This window comes from Mytilus edulis, chromosome 3, assembly GCF_963676685.1.
Source record: "Mytilus edulis chromosome 3, xbMytEdul2.2, whole genome shotgun sequence".
NCBI classification, from domain to species: Eukaryota; Metazoa; Mollusca; class Bivalvia; order Mytilida; family Mytilidae; genus Mytilus; species Mytilus edulis.
The window spans coordinates 96,158,607-96,172,245 of NC_092346.1; the positions used below are offsets into that span (position 1 = coordinate 96,158,607).

The window sequence follows — 13,639 nt, forward strand, 5'->3', positions numbered from 1 at the left end:
GCTTCTGCTAGCAAGCAAGGTAACCACAGATGCTGCCTTTATACCTACACACTCAAGTCTGTGTGCTGAAACATCAATTTCTAGGACAGTCTAAGATGACTTTACCTTAGATTTACCTCAATTTCATCTTTTGTCTGCAGTGGTTTTACCAAAGATTTATATCAGTTCCACCTTGACCCTAGATGACTAAATTAACTTAGATTCTCCTCAATTCAACCTTTGGGTTTTTCTTTACCATAGATTTACCTGGTTTAATCTTTGGCCTTGGATGGCTTTACCTCAATTCAACCTTTGGCCTTTACATTACCGTAGATTACCTGGGTTCAACCTTTGGCCTTGGATGACTTTACCTCAATTCAAGTTTTGGCCTTTACATTACCATAGATTACCTGGTTCAACCTTTGGCCTTGGATGACTTTACCTCAATTCAACCTTTGGCCTTTGCATTACTATAGATTACCTTGTTCAACCTTTGGCCTTTACATGACCATAGATTTACCTGGTTTAACCTTTAGCCTTGGATGACTTTACCTCAATTCAACCTTTGGCCTTTACATTACCATATATTACCTGGTTCAACCTTTGGTCTTGGATGACTTTACCTCAATTCAACCTTTGGCCTTTACATTACCATAGATTTACCTGGTTTAACCTTTGGCCTTGGATGACTTTACCTCAATTCAACCTTTGGCCTTTACATTACCATATATTACCTGGTTCAACCTTTGGTCTTGGATGACTTTACCTCAAATCAACCTTTGGCCGTTACATTACCATGGATTTACCTGGTTTAACCTTTGGCCTTGGATGACATTACCTCAGTTCAACCTTTGGCCTTTGCATTACTATAGATTACCTGGTACCACCTTTGGCCTTGGATGACATTACCTCAATTCAACCTTTGTCCTTTACATTACCATAGGTTACCTGGTTCAACCTTTGGCCTTGGATGGCATTACCTCAATTCAACTTTTGGCCTTTTTTATATGTATAGATTTTTCATATTTGTTTATTGTGATACTTTGATCATTAATTGATCTGTTATTTAGAACAAATCCTAAAAAGAGAAGATGGCATTATTAAGATGAGTGATTCTATAACAGGTGCTCCTTGGAGTTTTATTCATTGGTTATTCCCTATTGATATACCAATAAAGACATAAAATACAAAAGAAAAGCTACCAATAAGAATGATAGATCTACACATTATCAAATAACAACAAAAGTTATGCATATAACAAATTGGTTTTATGATAAGTCTTGCCTTTATTACTTTTTGGATAAAAGACAGATAAAATAAATTGCATCATACAGGGTGTCTGTGAAGATTTAAAAGAATAAGGCAACATCAATGTCTAGGATTTAAATTCTGTCTCTTTTTAGAATTGAGATGTGACTTCTCATTTAATGAAGAGAATGTCATTATACAAGATTTGTAGGATTTTACAAATAAGTCGACTAATTCAATTTCTCAACACTGTCGTTTGTGATATTTCATTATGTTAGTTTGCAATAAAAACCGTCAGATTCTATTTTTGAGCTTCCCCATAATCCAGCGTTGTGATATAATTATATAGTTTGATGGGTAGATAAACTTATATTTTGTAGACAATTGAATTTGTAAGGCGTATTGGAAGGGATTAGAACTGACAGAACTTGTAGTAAAAACTACAGCTGAACACATCTAATATATAAAGTCATGGGAAAAAATTGTTGGTCGTCAAACTTTTTATTAATTTGCTAGATTAAAACAGTTTCATGAACATCTTAGCATCAACATTGTTCATTGAACTGTGATCTTCACACTGATTGTTTAGATAAAAAAATGTCTCCAAATATTAAATCAAAAACTTTTTCGTCTAGTACAAAAAAAATGAAAAAAATAATAATTTATTTCTACCAAGTTTCTGGAGACAAATCTGGTTTTTGTCGAGCCTGCAACTTTTGTTGCAGAAAGCTCGACATAGGGATAGTAATCCGGCGGCTACGGCGGCGGCAACGGCGGCGGCTACGGCAGCGGCGTTAGCTCACTTCTTAAAAGCTTTATATTTTAGAAGGTGGAAGACCTGGATGCTTCATACTTTGTATATAGATGCTTCATGTTACGAAGTTTCCGTCAGTCACATGTCCAATGTCCTTGACCTCATTTTCATGGTTCAGTGACCACTTGAAAAAAAAGTTCAAATTTTTTGTAATGTTGAATTCTCTCTTATTATAAGTAATAGGATAACTATATTTGATGTGTGCGTACCTTGCAAGGTCCTCATGCCCGTCAGACAGTTTTCACTTGACCTCAACCTCATTTCATGGATCAGTGAACAAGGTTAAGTTTTGGTGGTCAAGTCCATATCTCAGATACTATAAGCAATAGGGCTAGTATATTCGGTGTATGGAAGGACTGTAAGGTGTACATGTCCAACTGGCAGGTGTCATCTGACCTTGACCTCATTTTCATGGTTCAGTGGTTATAGTTAAATTTTTGTGTTTTGGTCTGTTTTTCTCATACCATATGCAATAGGTCTACTATATTTGTTGTATGGAATGATTGTTAAGTGTACATGTCTAGCGGGCAGATGTCATGTGACCTTGACCTCATTTTCATGGTTCAGTGGTCAAAGTTAAGTTTTTGAGTTTTGGTCTTTTTATCTAATGTTATATGCCATAGGTCAACTATATTTGGTGTATGGAAATATTTTATGATCTTTATGTCAGTCAAGCAGGTTTTATTTAACTGTGACCTCATTTTCACGGTTCATTGCACAGTGTTAAGTTTTTGTGTTTTGGTCTATTTTTCTTAAACTATAAGTAATGTGTCAACTATATATGTTGTATAGAAGCATTGTTAGCTGTACCTGTCTGCCTGGCATGGTTCATCTGACCTGGACCTCTTTTTCAAGGTTCATTGGTCTTTGTTTAGTTATCTTGGTTAATGTAAAGTTTATGTGACAGTTGTAATAAAGCTTAGCTTTATACTTAAGACTATCAACATAATATCAATGATTAGTATAGAAGGCGAGACATTTCAGCGTGTGCACTCTTGTGTAAATTATAGTGAAGTATGGCAGGAGACTGTTAGCAGTTTCTGTGCAATATTTTATAAAGGTTATGTAAATAGCGAAGTATGGCAGGAGACTGTTAGCAGTTTCTGTGCAATATTTTATAAAGGTTATGTAAATAGTGAAGTATGGCAGGAGACTGTTAGCAATATTTTATAAACTGTTCAACTATTACTGATGACGAAACTAAAATCAAGTAGGATAATAACAATTTTTAGTTTAATAGAAGTTATGATCATCCATAGATTGGAAAATAGGCACAGAACTAGCACAGGTCATAGCTTTGCATTAAAATACATCCATTTTATACCTTCTAGCTGCCGTATCAAATATAGTTACCTTCAAAATATAGAAAAACAGGTTTGCTACCTAAGTAATTCTTTTTTTTTAAATTCCACAAAAACATCAAAATTGTCAGTTTCCATTTCTAATACATTGCTTAGAGTCAAGTGTTTTAGAATTTGAGATGGAATACTAAGTTTACACATCAAAACAAAAGATTTTTTAACAACTTGTTCCATTTGTTATTTGTTTGAATGTTATTTACTGGATTGATTTTTTTGTCATTATCAGATTAAGTCAGTGTCTGTAGGTTTTTTATACATTGTCAAAATTGTGAGAAACCAATTTCCTGAAATGTTCAGTTATATCAATTATTTCAACAAATTAAATTGTTGTGAGCCGAGTAAACAATTGCTGTCTGTAGTCAGAAAGTTATATCATATTAAATTTCTGCCATTCATACTGTACTTATTTCATTTGAAAAGTTGACTGACATGAAACCTAATTTGATTGAAATGATTTTTTTTATTATTTGTAGAAATTGTGGATAAGGATATGGTAAATAGGAATTGTTTGGGAAGGGATAGTTGTAACTCGGGGATAAAGAGAGTATTCATGACATCACATTTACTTGTTTTCATATATAAGTAGACACTTTCATATTCCAGCTTTTGAGCAATAAATAACTATACCTATAGGTTAATTATGCCTTTGTAGCCTTTCTTTTTATCTAGTCAACACTTTTCTTATCACCTATGAAAATTTATTTGAACTTTCAGATAGCTATCAATATCTTTATTGTTAAAAGCACATAGAGAAAATTAGTAGAATTATGTTCAGATCAAAGGGGAAATGTTGACATAAATGAGCTGTTGTTTAGACCATTAAATACATGTAATTGTCACACATCTCTTGTTATGAATGATTTGACATTCTCAGCCCTGGTTGGCATACATGAATAAATTATAATTGTTTCATTCACATGAAAGTTGAAAGCTGTAAATACCTAATTGCAGGGAATTTCATCTGTTCATTGGTTTAGCTTTTGGCCTGGCACAATTTATATTGTACAATGTTTTATGTCCTTCTATTCCTTCAGTCTTGTTAGCATTCTCTCATGTTTAATTTTGGCAGATTGTTTTAAAACTCATACCACAAATTTATATCAGCAATGTCTCACACAAGTTTAAAAATCTGTGCTAATCAACTAATTTTAAAAGAGGTATGCTTCTTGGAAATTTTTTACCGGTATTGTATGGAAAATTGAATTGTACGCAGTCTAATGTGTCCAATTTTTGCCATTGGTGGGTAACACATAGTATTTTTAACAGTCTATTATTTGAACTTGGAATTATTTTTAACTATGGAATTTGCTTGATTTCTTGTTATTGAAATTTTTAATAAATTCCATGATTATTCTGTACTGAAATGTTCTGTGCTGCGCACAACACTTTCTATTACAAAGAAAATAGTATATTTTCAATAGAATGTACTGTGCCGCGCACAACACTATCTAACCAAAAAACATTGTATGGAAAGTGTTATTAACCGCTCAAAAGATCATTATACAAAATAAACATGGAATTTATAAAAAAAATTTAAACACAAGAAATTATGCGAATTCCATAATTAAAAATAATTCCAAGTTCAAATAATAGCCTGTTTTTTGTTCTTTAATTTTTCTAAATTGAATATCTTTTTCTTGGCCTGGGGCGTAGCTCCATATACGCTGTCACGCTATGGCGTGCACATAGCGGGGTCTAAAAAAATAATTTACGCCGAAAAATAAAATAAAAATACAAACGAGTAAAAAAAATTAAATCTAACTTAACCAGGCAAAGTAGAAAACGATACAGTATAACTATTTTAATAACTTCACAATATTATTTCCGTCTGTAAAATCAACCCTGACCGAAATCGTTTTTAATTTATTTGCGAGAATTTTCTTCTGGTACTCGACGTAAAAAGCAGTGTATAAAACACGAACAGTACAAAGCGTGACAAGCCTAAAGGGCAAACGTTAGACATTTTTTTCTCTCACAAAAACGCATAAGTGCCACATCAGTGTAATGTCAAAGCCAGTACAAAATAATCTGGGACCATCTTATCCAGATATTTCTTTGTTGAAAGATTCGAAATCCTTAGGAAAAGATGTAAAGTTACAACTTTTGCCCGACAAATGGAAAGATGTCCACACCTTCAAATTTCCAACAAGGTATATTAACTCCATTTCAATTAAAAATATATATAATGCGCGTCGTTCAACTAACAGGGCTGCAGGGGTTGTAAACCCACGTTTTTGTTTAGATAAGGGTTGTAAATTTCGTACATTATTTTGTCAATTAAAATTACCAATTGACTTTTGTTCCATTTTTATCTCTCAACTTTGGTTCCGACCCTGAACAATTTAATGAATTACAGTAAACTTTATATGAGTTTGACTGTCCCTTTGGTATCTTTCGCCCCTCTTTTATATGTAAATTACGATAACGGTAAATACAAATCTGAATTCCCTCTTTAAATTCTTGTTTTGAAGGGCTACTTAATATTGTTCTGTTTTGACACCTTCCTGTCGAAATATTAAGGCGTCAACGCATTAAAAATAAAATAATCTAATGTTTCATTATAATATTTTATTCTGATTGGCTTATTAAACTGCACATCACGTGTTATTCCGTAAGCAGTTGCATTGCTCAATACAACTTTTCATTCATGATAACACGTGCTCCAACAATAAAGTGCACAGGTGAATTAAATAATAAAATATATAAAATTCGTGTTTTCATGATCATAGCTAAAAAATGTAATTATAAGTATTGAATGCTTCTTTTTGTAACTTTATAGGGTTGTAAAAGCGTTGACCGTGCGAACATTTTTAGAATGAAGCGCTTCCGCGCTTCATACAAAATGTACTTCGGTCAACACTTTTACACCCCAATAAAGGAGTAGGTTCAGTAAGACTCCTTTTTGGCCTCAAAATATAGCAGTTTTACAAAATTGTTAAAATGTAAACCTTTAGTTATTTATTGGACACTAGATTGCTTCTGCTACATAAATATGGGCTGTTTTTGACAATACAATGCACATATATCCGGTGCTAGCACCATTAAATCATGCTAAATTACTGAAATCCTCATAATTCTAGCATTTTAGTTAAATTTTAGACGGTTTTCGTGTAAAACGAAAGTGGCCGCATTCGTGTTCATCCTTAATATTGAAATGTAAGTTGTATTTTATGATAATACATAACATATATAAAGGTTGAGGATGAACACGGATGCGGCCACTTTCATTTTTACCAAAAACCATATGAAAAGTGACATTTTTCGGCATATTAGGTAGATTTTTCATATTTGAGCTTGAATCGGATCGTTTTTAATGACTAAATCTGTTAAAATCTTTCACATAAACTAATTGATTCAAATAAAATAGACACTTAAGTGTTTAAAAAGTGGTCAAAATCTTTCGTCAGATGAACCTGAAATTTGAGGCCAAAATCGGTCCTTACCGGACCTACTCCTTTACAAAAAGAAGCATTCAATACTTAAATAAAATAGCCTTTCAAGACTTCATCAAGTTCTGCAGTCTTAATATTTGCTAATCAAACCAATTTTAGGCCGTCAGAACGCACCATTTTGCGTCTAGCATCCCCCAACCCCCCTGGTTGGCGTGCACTTCAAAGGGACCCAGCTACGCCCCAGTTGGCATATATGTGTGTGAAGTGTATTATTCTGTGTATGAGTTATCTTCCCTAGTAATAGGTATTTTAATAAAGTAGGCCCAAGACCACAATTCATGATCCCGCTTTTCATTGTGCACGAATATAGTTCCCTTTGATTATAGCTTATTTTTTCTTTATTTTTTTTCTTTCCCTTTCTCACACATTTCTTAGTTTTTCTGGGGTGGAAATGAAAGAAAAGAGCTGAAATAAACTTTTGGATGTTTTATTTTAACTGATTTTGATAAGGAAAGAGTGATTAGGCCAGGTGGAAAAAGTAATATTTACACTTTTCGGAACATCTCTTGACTTGCCTAGGGGTATGGATGTGTATTGACCAAATTTGTGTGATGTATAAAAAATTGGATATACTTTTGGACTTGTACTGTACATTACACACACAAAAATTAGACAAAAAACACAGGGCAATTTTTTTTTAATGCGACAGTACCCCCACTCTGGTGGACAGTTATCTCCCTTTGTTGTATAAGTTGTCTCATTTGCACTTGTATCACATCTTTTTACAAAAGAAATTTTCTATATAATCTTATTTCTACCAGTTATGGATTTCTTTGTTGGGTGATCAATAGACAACTTATTTTTGGATTTCTAATTTAAATGATAAATAAACAATATCTCTGTATCAGCTTTTTATGAATGCATCAATAATTATTGTAAAGAAAACTAAGAATATGAATACCAAAAAAGAATCTGTGTTATTAATATTAGCTGATAATTAATACATAAATAGAAATTACTGATAATTATATGAATGATAGAATGTGCAAGATAAAAATAATAGTTATTAAATATACATGCACATTTGATGAGAAATATGTCTTCAGAATGGTACAGGGGAAAAAGAGCAATGAGGTATTATTTAAAGATGGATACAGCAATCTCATGACACAAATAATAGTAGGAAATTTTATAGTGACAGAAAACAATAGAATATTCACTCTTCCAATGAAAAAAGTTAGAAAATAAATAATAAAATAATGCTGGTTAGGATACTGATGAAAAGTTTATGTTCTAAAATAAACCTTTAGTATATTCAAGTTTAACAAATAATTCCATTGAAATCATTTTTAATAAATTATTTGTTAAACTGTGTTATTAGCACAGATGTTTTTAAGTTCAAAATTTATGAAGAACTGCATTAGAGGAGTGTGTTACTGAAATTGCAAAAAAATATAATATATGCTGCATTATTGATAAAAGAAAGATAATTGGAAAATAACCTGCAAAATCTAATCTTTCAGGTTACCAAAATGTCCTTATAATGTCTAACAATTTCCCAAAATATACTCATTTTCCCTTGACTTTAAACTTTTTATTGATTGGTTGCTGTCCACTACATTTTCTTATTACAGACAGTATAAATAACTATTACACCAATGTACCTAACATGTTTGTCTTGATGAGTTACATGATAAATAAGAGACCAGCTGATTGACTATAGGGTTAAGTTTGTAGAGTACAGTTTGTATCAATCTACTCTAATATCCAACAAATATTACAACATTGTACAATAAACCACTGAAATGACAATGAATTTACATTTAAACTTTTTAGCTAAAACAGGCTTAAAAACTGACATTTGGTAAAATTTATTGATATAAATTAAAAGTGTCATTATTTAATTTTAAATTAAACATTTCAAAATGATTTGGTTGCTAGGCAGTAGAAGAATTCAATGTGTCAAAAACACAAGTGTTTGTTTGTTTATAATTTGTTTTTAGATTTTCATCTTAAGATGTTGTAACATTGTATTGAGAAAGAAATAAGTATTTGTCACTTTGAAAGCCCTGCTTAATGGTATTATTACAACAAAAAAAGTTTACACAGCAATTTATAGTACATGGCATTACAAACTGAGATTATCTAAAAAAAAGTTTGTCGTGACCTAAAATTATTTTACTAACTTGTTCATTCAACAAATTTGGTCTATAAATAAAAAAAAATTACAAACTAGCTTTGAAAGATGTATTATATTTGTTTTACATAAATTATTTTGTTATATGGATTAAGCTGTGAGTTTTCTCAATTGAATTGTTTCATATATTCCATGTAGGGGAGGGGGTGGGGGTGGGGGGGGGGCTTTTATAACTTTCTATACTGTATGGGTTGTACGAAAGGTTGAAGGCTGTAAGGTTGCCTATTATTTCTAAAATCTACTTTATTTGATCTATAGTGGATATAAGTTGTCTCATTGGCACACATACCACAATACTTTGCTTTTATATATATTAGCTTCCTTGTCTATTTTATATTAGAAAAAAATGAATTAGTACAAATACCTGGCACATATATATTATACTATTGTACTTCTAGTGTTACAAACTTGTCTCTTGTATATTATATAGCCATGTTAAGTTCACTTGGTCTTGTACCAAATATAAACAATTTGGTATTTTGCTGGGCATAAATGAGATTTTTAAGGGTTCAATTGATACTTGAGATTAACATGGTTACTAAAGGATCTTTGTTTTACTCGTTTAGAGGCTTTCTTGTCAGGATTTTACATTACTATGTTTCAGTCGTCTTAAAATTTACTGGTTTTATTTCTATAAAGAATCCGTAGGAAAGACCACCATGCTTTCAGACTTAAAACTGAAATGTTAGACTATTGAATTGTCATTTTAAACAGAAATGTCATAAATTGATCTGTTAACTTGCTGTAGATATTCTGAGTTTGAAAGAAGAAAATCCATAATAGTTACAACATACATTAAGTTGTTTTAATGCAAAGTGTCAAAATAGCTGGAAAAAAATGTTTATAATTAAATAGTCAGTTACAGAAGTTTGTCTTTATTTTTTTATAATTTTTGGCTGAAATAGATCTTCTTTACAAATAACTGAGATTTAAAAAGATATCTCTACAATTATAATGGGCTTTAATCAGGCAAAATGTGGATAAAAATAATGTTCTTGTGTACTATTGTAATACTATCATTCTAATGATAGAAACACAGAGTATTAGTTTCCAATATAGTCTATTGTTTGAGGTTAAACAATGATTAAGTCTAAATATTTCTTGACTCATTTAAATCAGTGGTGTACTATACATTACACTAAACATTTTACATATAAATTGATGTAAGTAACGAAACTGTTATAATTATTTTTTGTCTCAAAACGAAAAACATTTGATAAACTTTAATGGTAGTAACAAGAGAGATAGAATTGTCATACGGAGAGGTAAAGGGAAAATATATCACTTAAGGTGGCTCGTGGGTACAAAAATTTCAGCAAAAAATTAAACCTTTATTTTTTCATTACAAATTTTATTTATTACACTATAAGTTATTACTTTATGATATGGTACAAAAATCAACCCAAAAAACCGATTCGGTTTGGCCCCAGATGACTTTTAAAATGTTTATATCATTGAAAAAGCTCCAAATTATCTCCCTTTGGTGCAAAAATGCCATTTTTTGGCATTAAATTTGAAATATCTTTTTTAACTCATCGGTGACCTTTATTTTTTATTATTGTTTTGAAATAAGCTGTACATAAACTAAATAATTGTAAAATTTAAGCGATTTCTGTAGTTAGGTTATTTTTTTATTTTGATATTAACTCTATTTCTCCTATTAGCTCAACAGAAAAAAAGGACTTTAACAAAAATGTATGCTTCTTTCGGAGGCAGATTGTGAGTTAAATGAACGGTGACCCCATTTTTTTATTTCATTTTTCTTTTAAGTATATGATAAAGTTCATTTATAAAAAAATATAGCTAAATCCTATATTAGAAAAAAAATTTGATTTATACCCAGGAGCCCCCTTAATATCAGTACCATTATTGGATAAAACTTTCTGAGTAACATACAAATATTATCTTAGGAGAGTACTGTCAGGCAGATCCCCTTTGAACAAGAAGTGGCCAGGTGCATATATGTATGTGGTCAAAAATGAATGACATATTTCAGTAATTTGTTTTTATTTGATATCTTTAAGATTGTAAAACAGATATTTAAATTTGCACTTTTTAATAGCCAGTGATGTAAATTTTTAAACCATTAGCAATATTGGTACAAAGAGGACTGTTACAGTGTAATTTATGTAGGACTGTTTACAGTAGTTGAGGATATATATATATTTCAACTGTATAGTACTTTTACTGTATTTTACCAGGAAGGAACTACACAAGGAGTAGAAAATTCACTTATATACTTAAGATAAAAGCAGTATAACTGTTCTTTTATTGCTCTCCTTCATCTCAAAGTTACAGTGAGGCCTTCAACATGGAACAAAATCTTAACACCTCATACAGACATGGTGAGGCCTTCAACATTGAGCAAAATCTAAACACCTCATACAGTCACAGAGAGGCCTTCAACATTGAGCAAAATCTTAACACCTTAAACAGTCACATTGAGGCCTTCAACATTGAACATTCTGCATCATTTTATGTTTAATGAAATTAATTTCAACACATCCTAATAAATCAAAGTCTTGTTAGCTGTATAATGTTTTAACACTTCTTAAACAATTAGTTTGGTAGAAGAAATAACATAAAATTAAAATTTTACCTACTTGCATATCTTTTCTTGTTTTAAAATCAACAGATTAAAAGAATAATGGTTCCTTGTGGTTTTGTGAAGAATTTTTTGTGGTTGAATGTTTGGAATGTCATTTTTGTGTTGAGGGAATTATACCTATATAGTAAGGTTACTATTTTATGAAATTATAGAAATTATATAAAATTAAATATTCAAAATGTTTACATTTAAAATCATACTTTTTCACAATACATGATAAGTCGGCTACAATAAAAGAAGGCAGACTGTTATAGTAATGTAATGGTTATTAATTTCCTATTTTATGTTATAATTTATTATGGATGTAATATTTGTATTAGTGAGATGTTCTGTTTATTTGAACATTATCAAAATAAAATGTTTTACTGTACACAATTGAATGATTTCAGTTCATAAACACTATGATGGCAATCTATAAACAATAATTTAGGGGGAAATGTTTGCAAATATGACTTTATTGTTATTCTAGAATGTTATCTAACAGCTTTTCATGGCAATTTTATTTGATCATATAGGGGCCTAAGTGACTAGTGTCTAGTTCATTGACATTTACTTAACAATTTAATAAGGCATGGACCAATATTTAGGACCAAGGTATCATTTATTATAATGTAAAAGATTGGGTGGATGTAGTCACAAAACAGAAATGGAAATCCTTGATGGACCTGATGATATTGTATGAGTATGAGAAAGTGAAGTTTAAAGACGAAGAAACAACTTGACCTGACCTACTTTTGATCTAATTGAAGCCCTTGGACTTAACATTTATTCTTAAATGATTTGTTCTTTCACTGTCGCAGTGTCACTGCAGATATCTGTATATGATTGCATAATGAGTAGTAACAAATATAGTTTAATTTTTTTATATAATTATGACCAATGAATATGATGAATATTATATGTTTTGCACCATGGAGTAGTAAAATAGGTCCTAGGTGAGTGGTATAGGGGTCAAAGAGTCTTTTTGTTTATATATTTTTTTTCTTTTCTTAAATTCTTTATTTTTTTTTATATATTTCAGGAAAATGAAACTGAAAACAGATATTACATGATGAGCAGCAGTAATAGCCAATCAGAATCCAGTAAACCTAACAAGAGTTACAGAATGAAATTATCTCCTAATGGTCAGAAAATAAACTGGACTTTCTGTATGGGCATTATCTTTATGATTTTAGTTGCCACTGTGTTAGCAGTGACAAATTTTAAACAGAAACGTGTGCTTAAAATAGATGTTCCAGAAAATGCAGTAATAAGTAAGTGGAATTACACGTTATAAAGAAGATGTGGTATGCCTGCCATTCAGACAACTCTCCACAAGAAACCAAAATGACACAGAAATAAAAACCCATAGGTCACTGTATGGCCTTCAACAATGAGCAAAGCCCATTGCCCATAGTCAGCTATAAAAGTCACCGAAATGACAAATATAAAACAATTCAAACCAGAAAACTATAAAAAGCCTATTTTATGCATCATTATTCATTTCAACTTCGTAAAAAGACCAAAAATTAATCAAGAAAAAGTATGTTATAATTTGGTCACATCTCATTGTGTATCATGTTAAAAATGCTCACTAAAGTCCCTTAACTCTGTAAATTACCACTATTCATGAAACAAAATAAGGGGAGATAATTCCAAAAGATGTGATATGGGATGATATTTTGGATCAGCTGTCCTCATGAGGCTATTACTATGAGGTGCTAATTATCTATATCTCATTTACAACTCATGATTTTTATAACAATTCAACATATTTAATTTTCCAGGAAGAATTCGATCTTACTCAGTCAACCCTGACTTATCAGCAATAGCTTTGAATAGTAGCAGTATGACATTGGTAACTAGAGTCCAGTTATTACAAACTTCCTGTCTAACTGACAAATTACTATGTGAGACCTATGCCATGTGTGATACAGACTTAGGTCACATGACCTGTAGATGTAAACGAGGATTCTACGTCAAAGACAGGAAATGCAGAGGTTTGACCATATAATAATTCTTATAACTTTAAAGTACATCAAGAAGCACATAGCCACTTAT

At 31.2% G+C, this 13,639-nt stretch overlaps 1 protein-coding gene across 1 annotated transcript in view; it reads left to right on the plus strand.

Moving 5' to 3' along the window:
* Positions 1–13,639, plus strand: part of LOC139517882 (uncharacterized) — a 108,517-nt gene that overhangs the window by 79,026 nt on the left and 15,852 nt on the right. The window contains exons 6-7 of the mRNA XM_071309369.1: positions 12,621–12,852; positions 13,366–13,578. Of these exons, the coding sequence (XP_071165470.1) occupies positions 12,621–12,852; positions 13,366–13,578 (445 nt within the window). The remainder of the gene's footprint in view (positions 1–12,620; positions 12,853–13,365; positions 13,579–13,639) is intronic.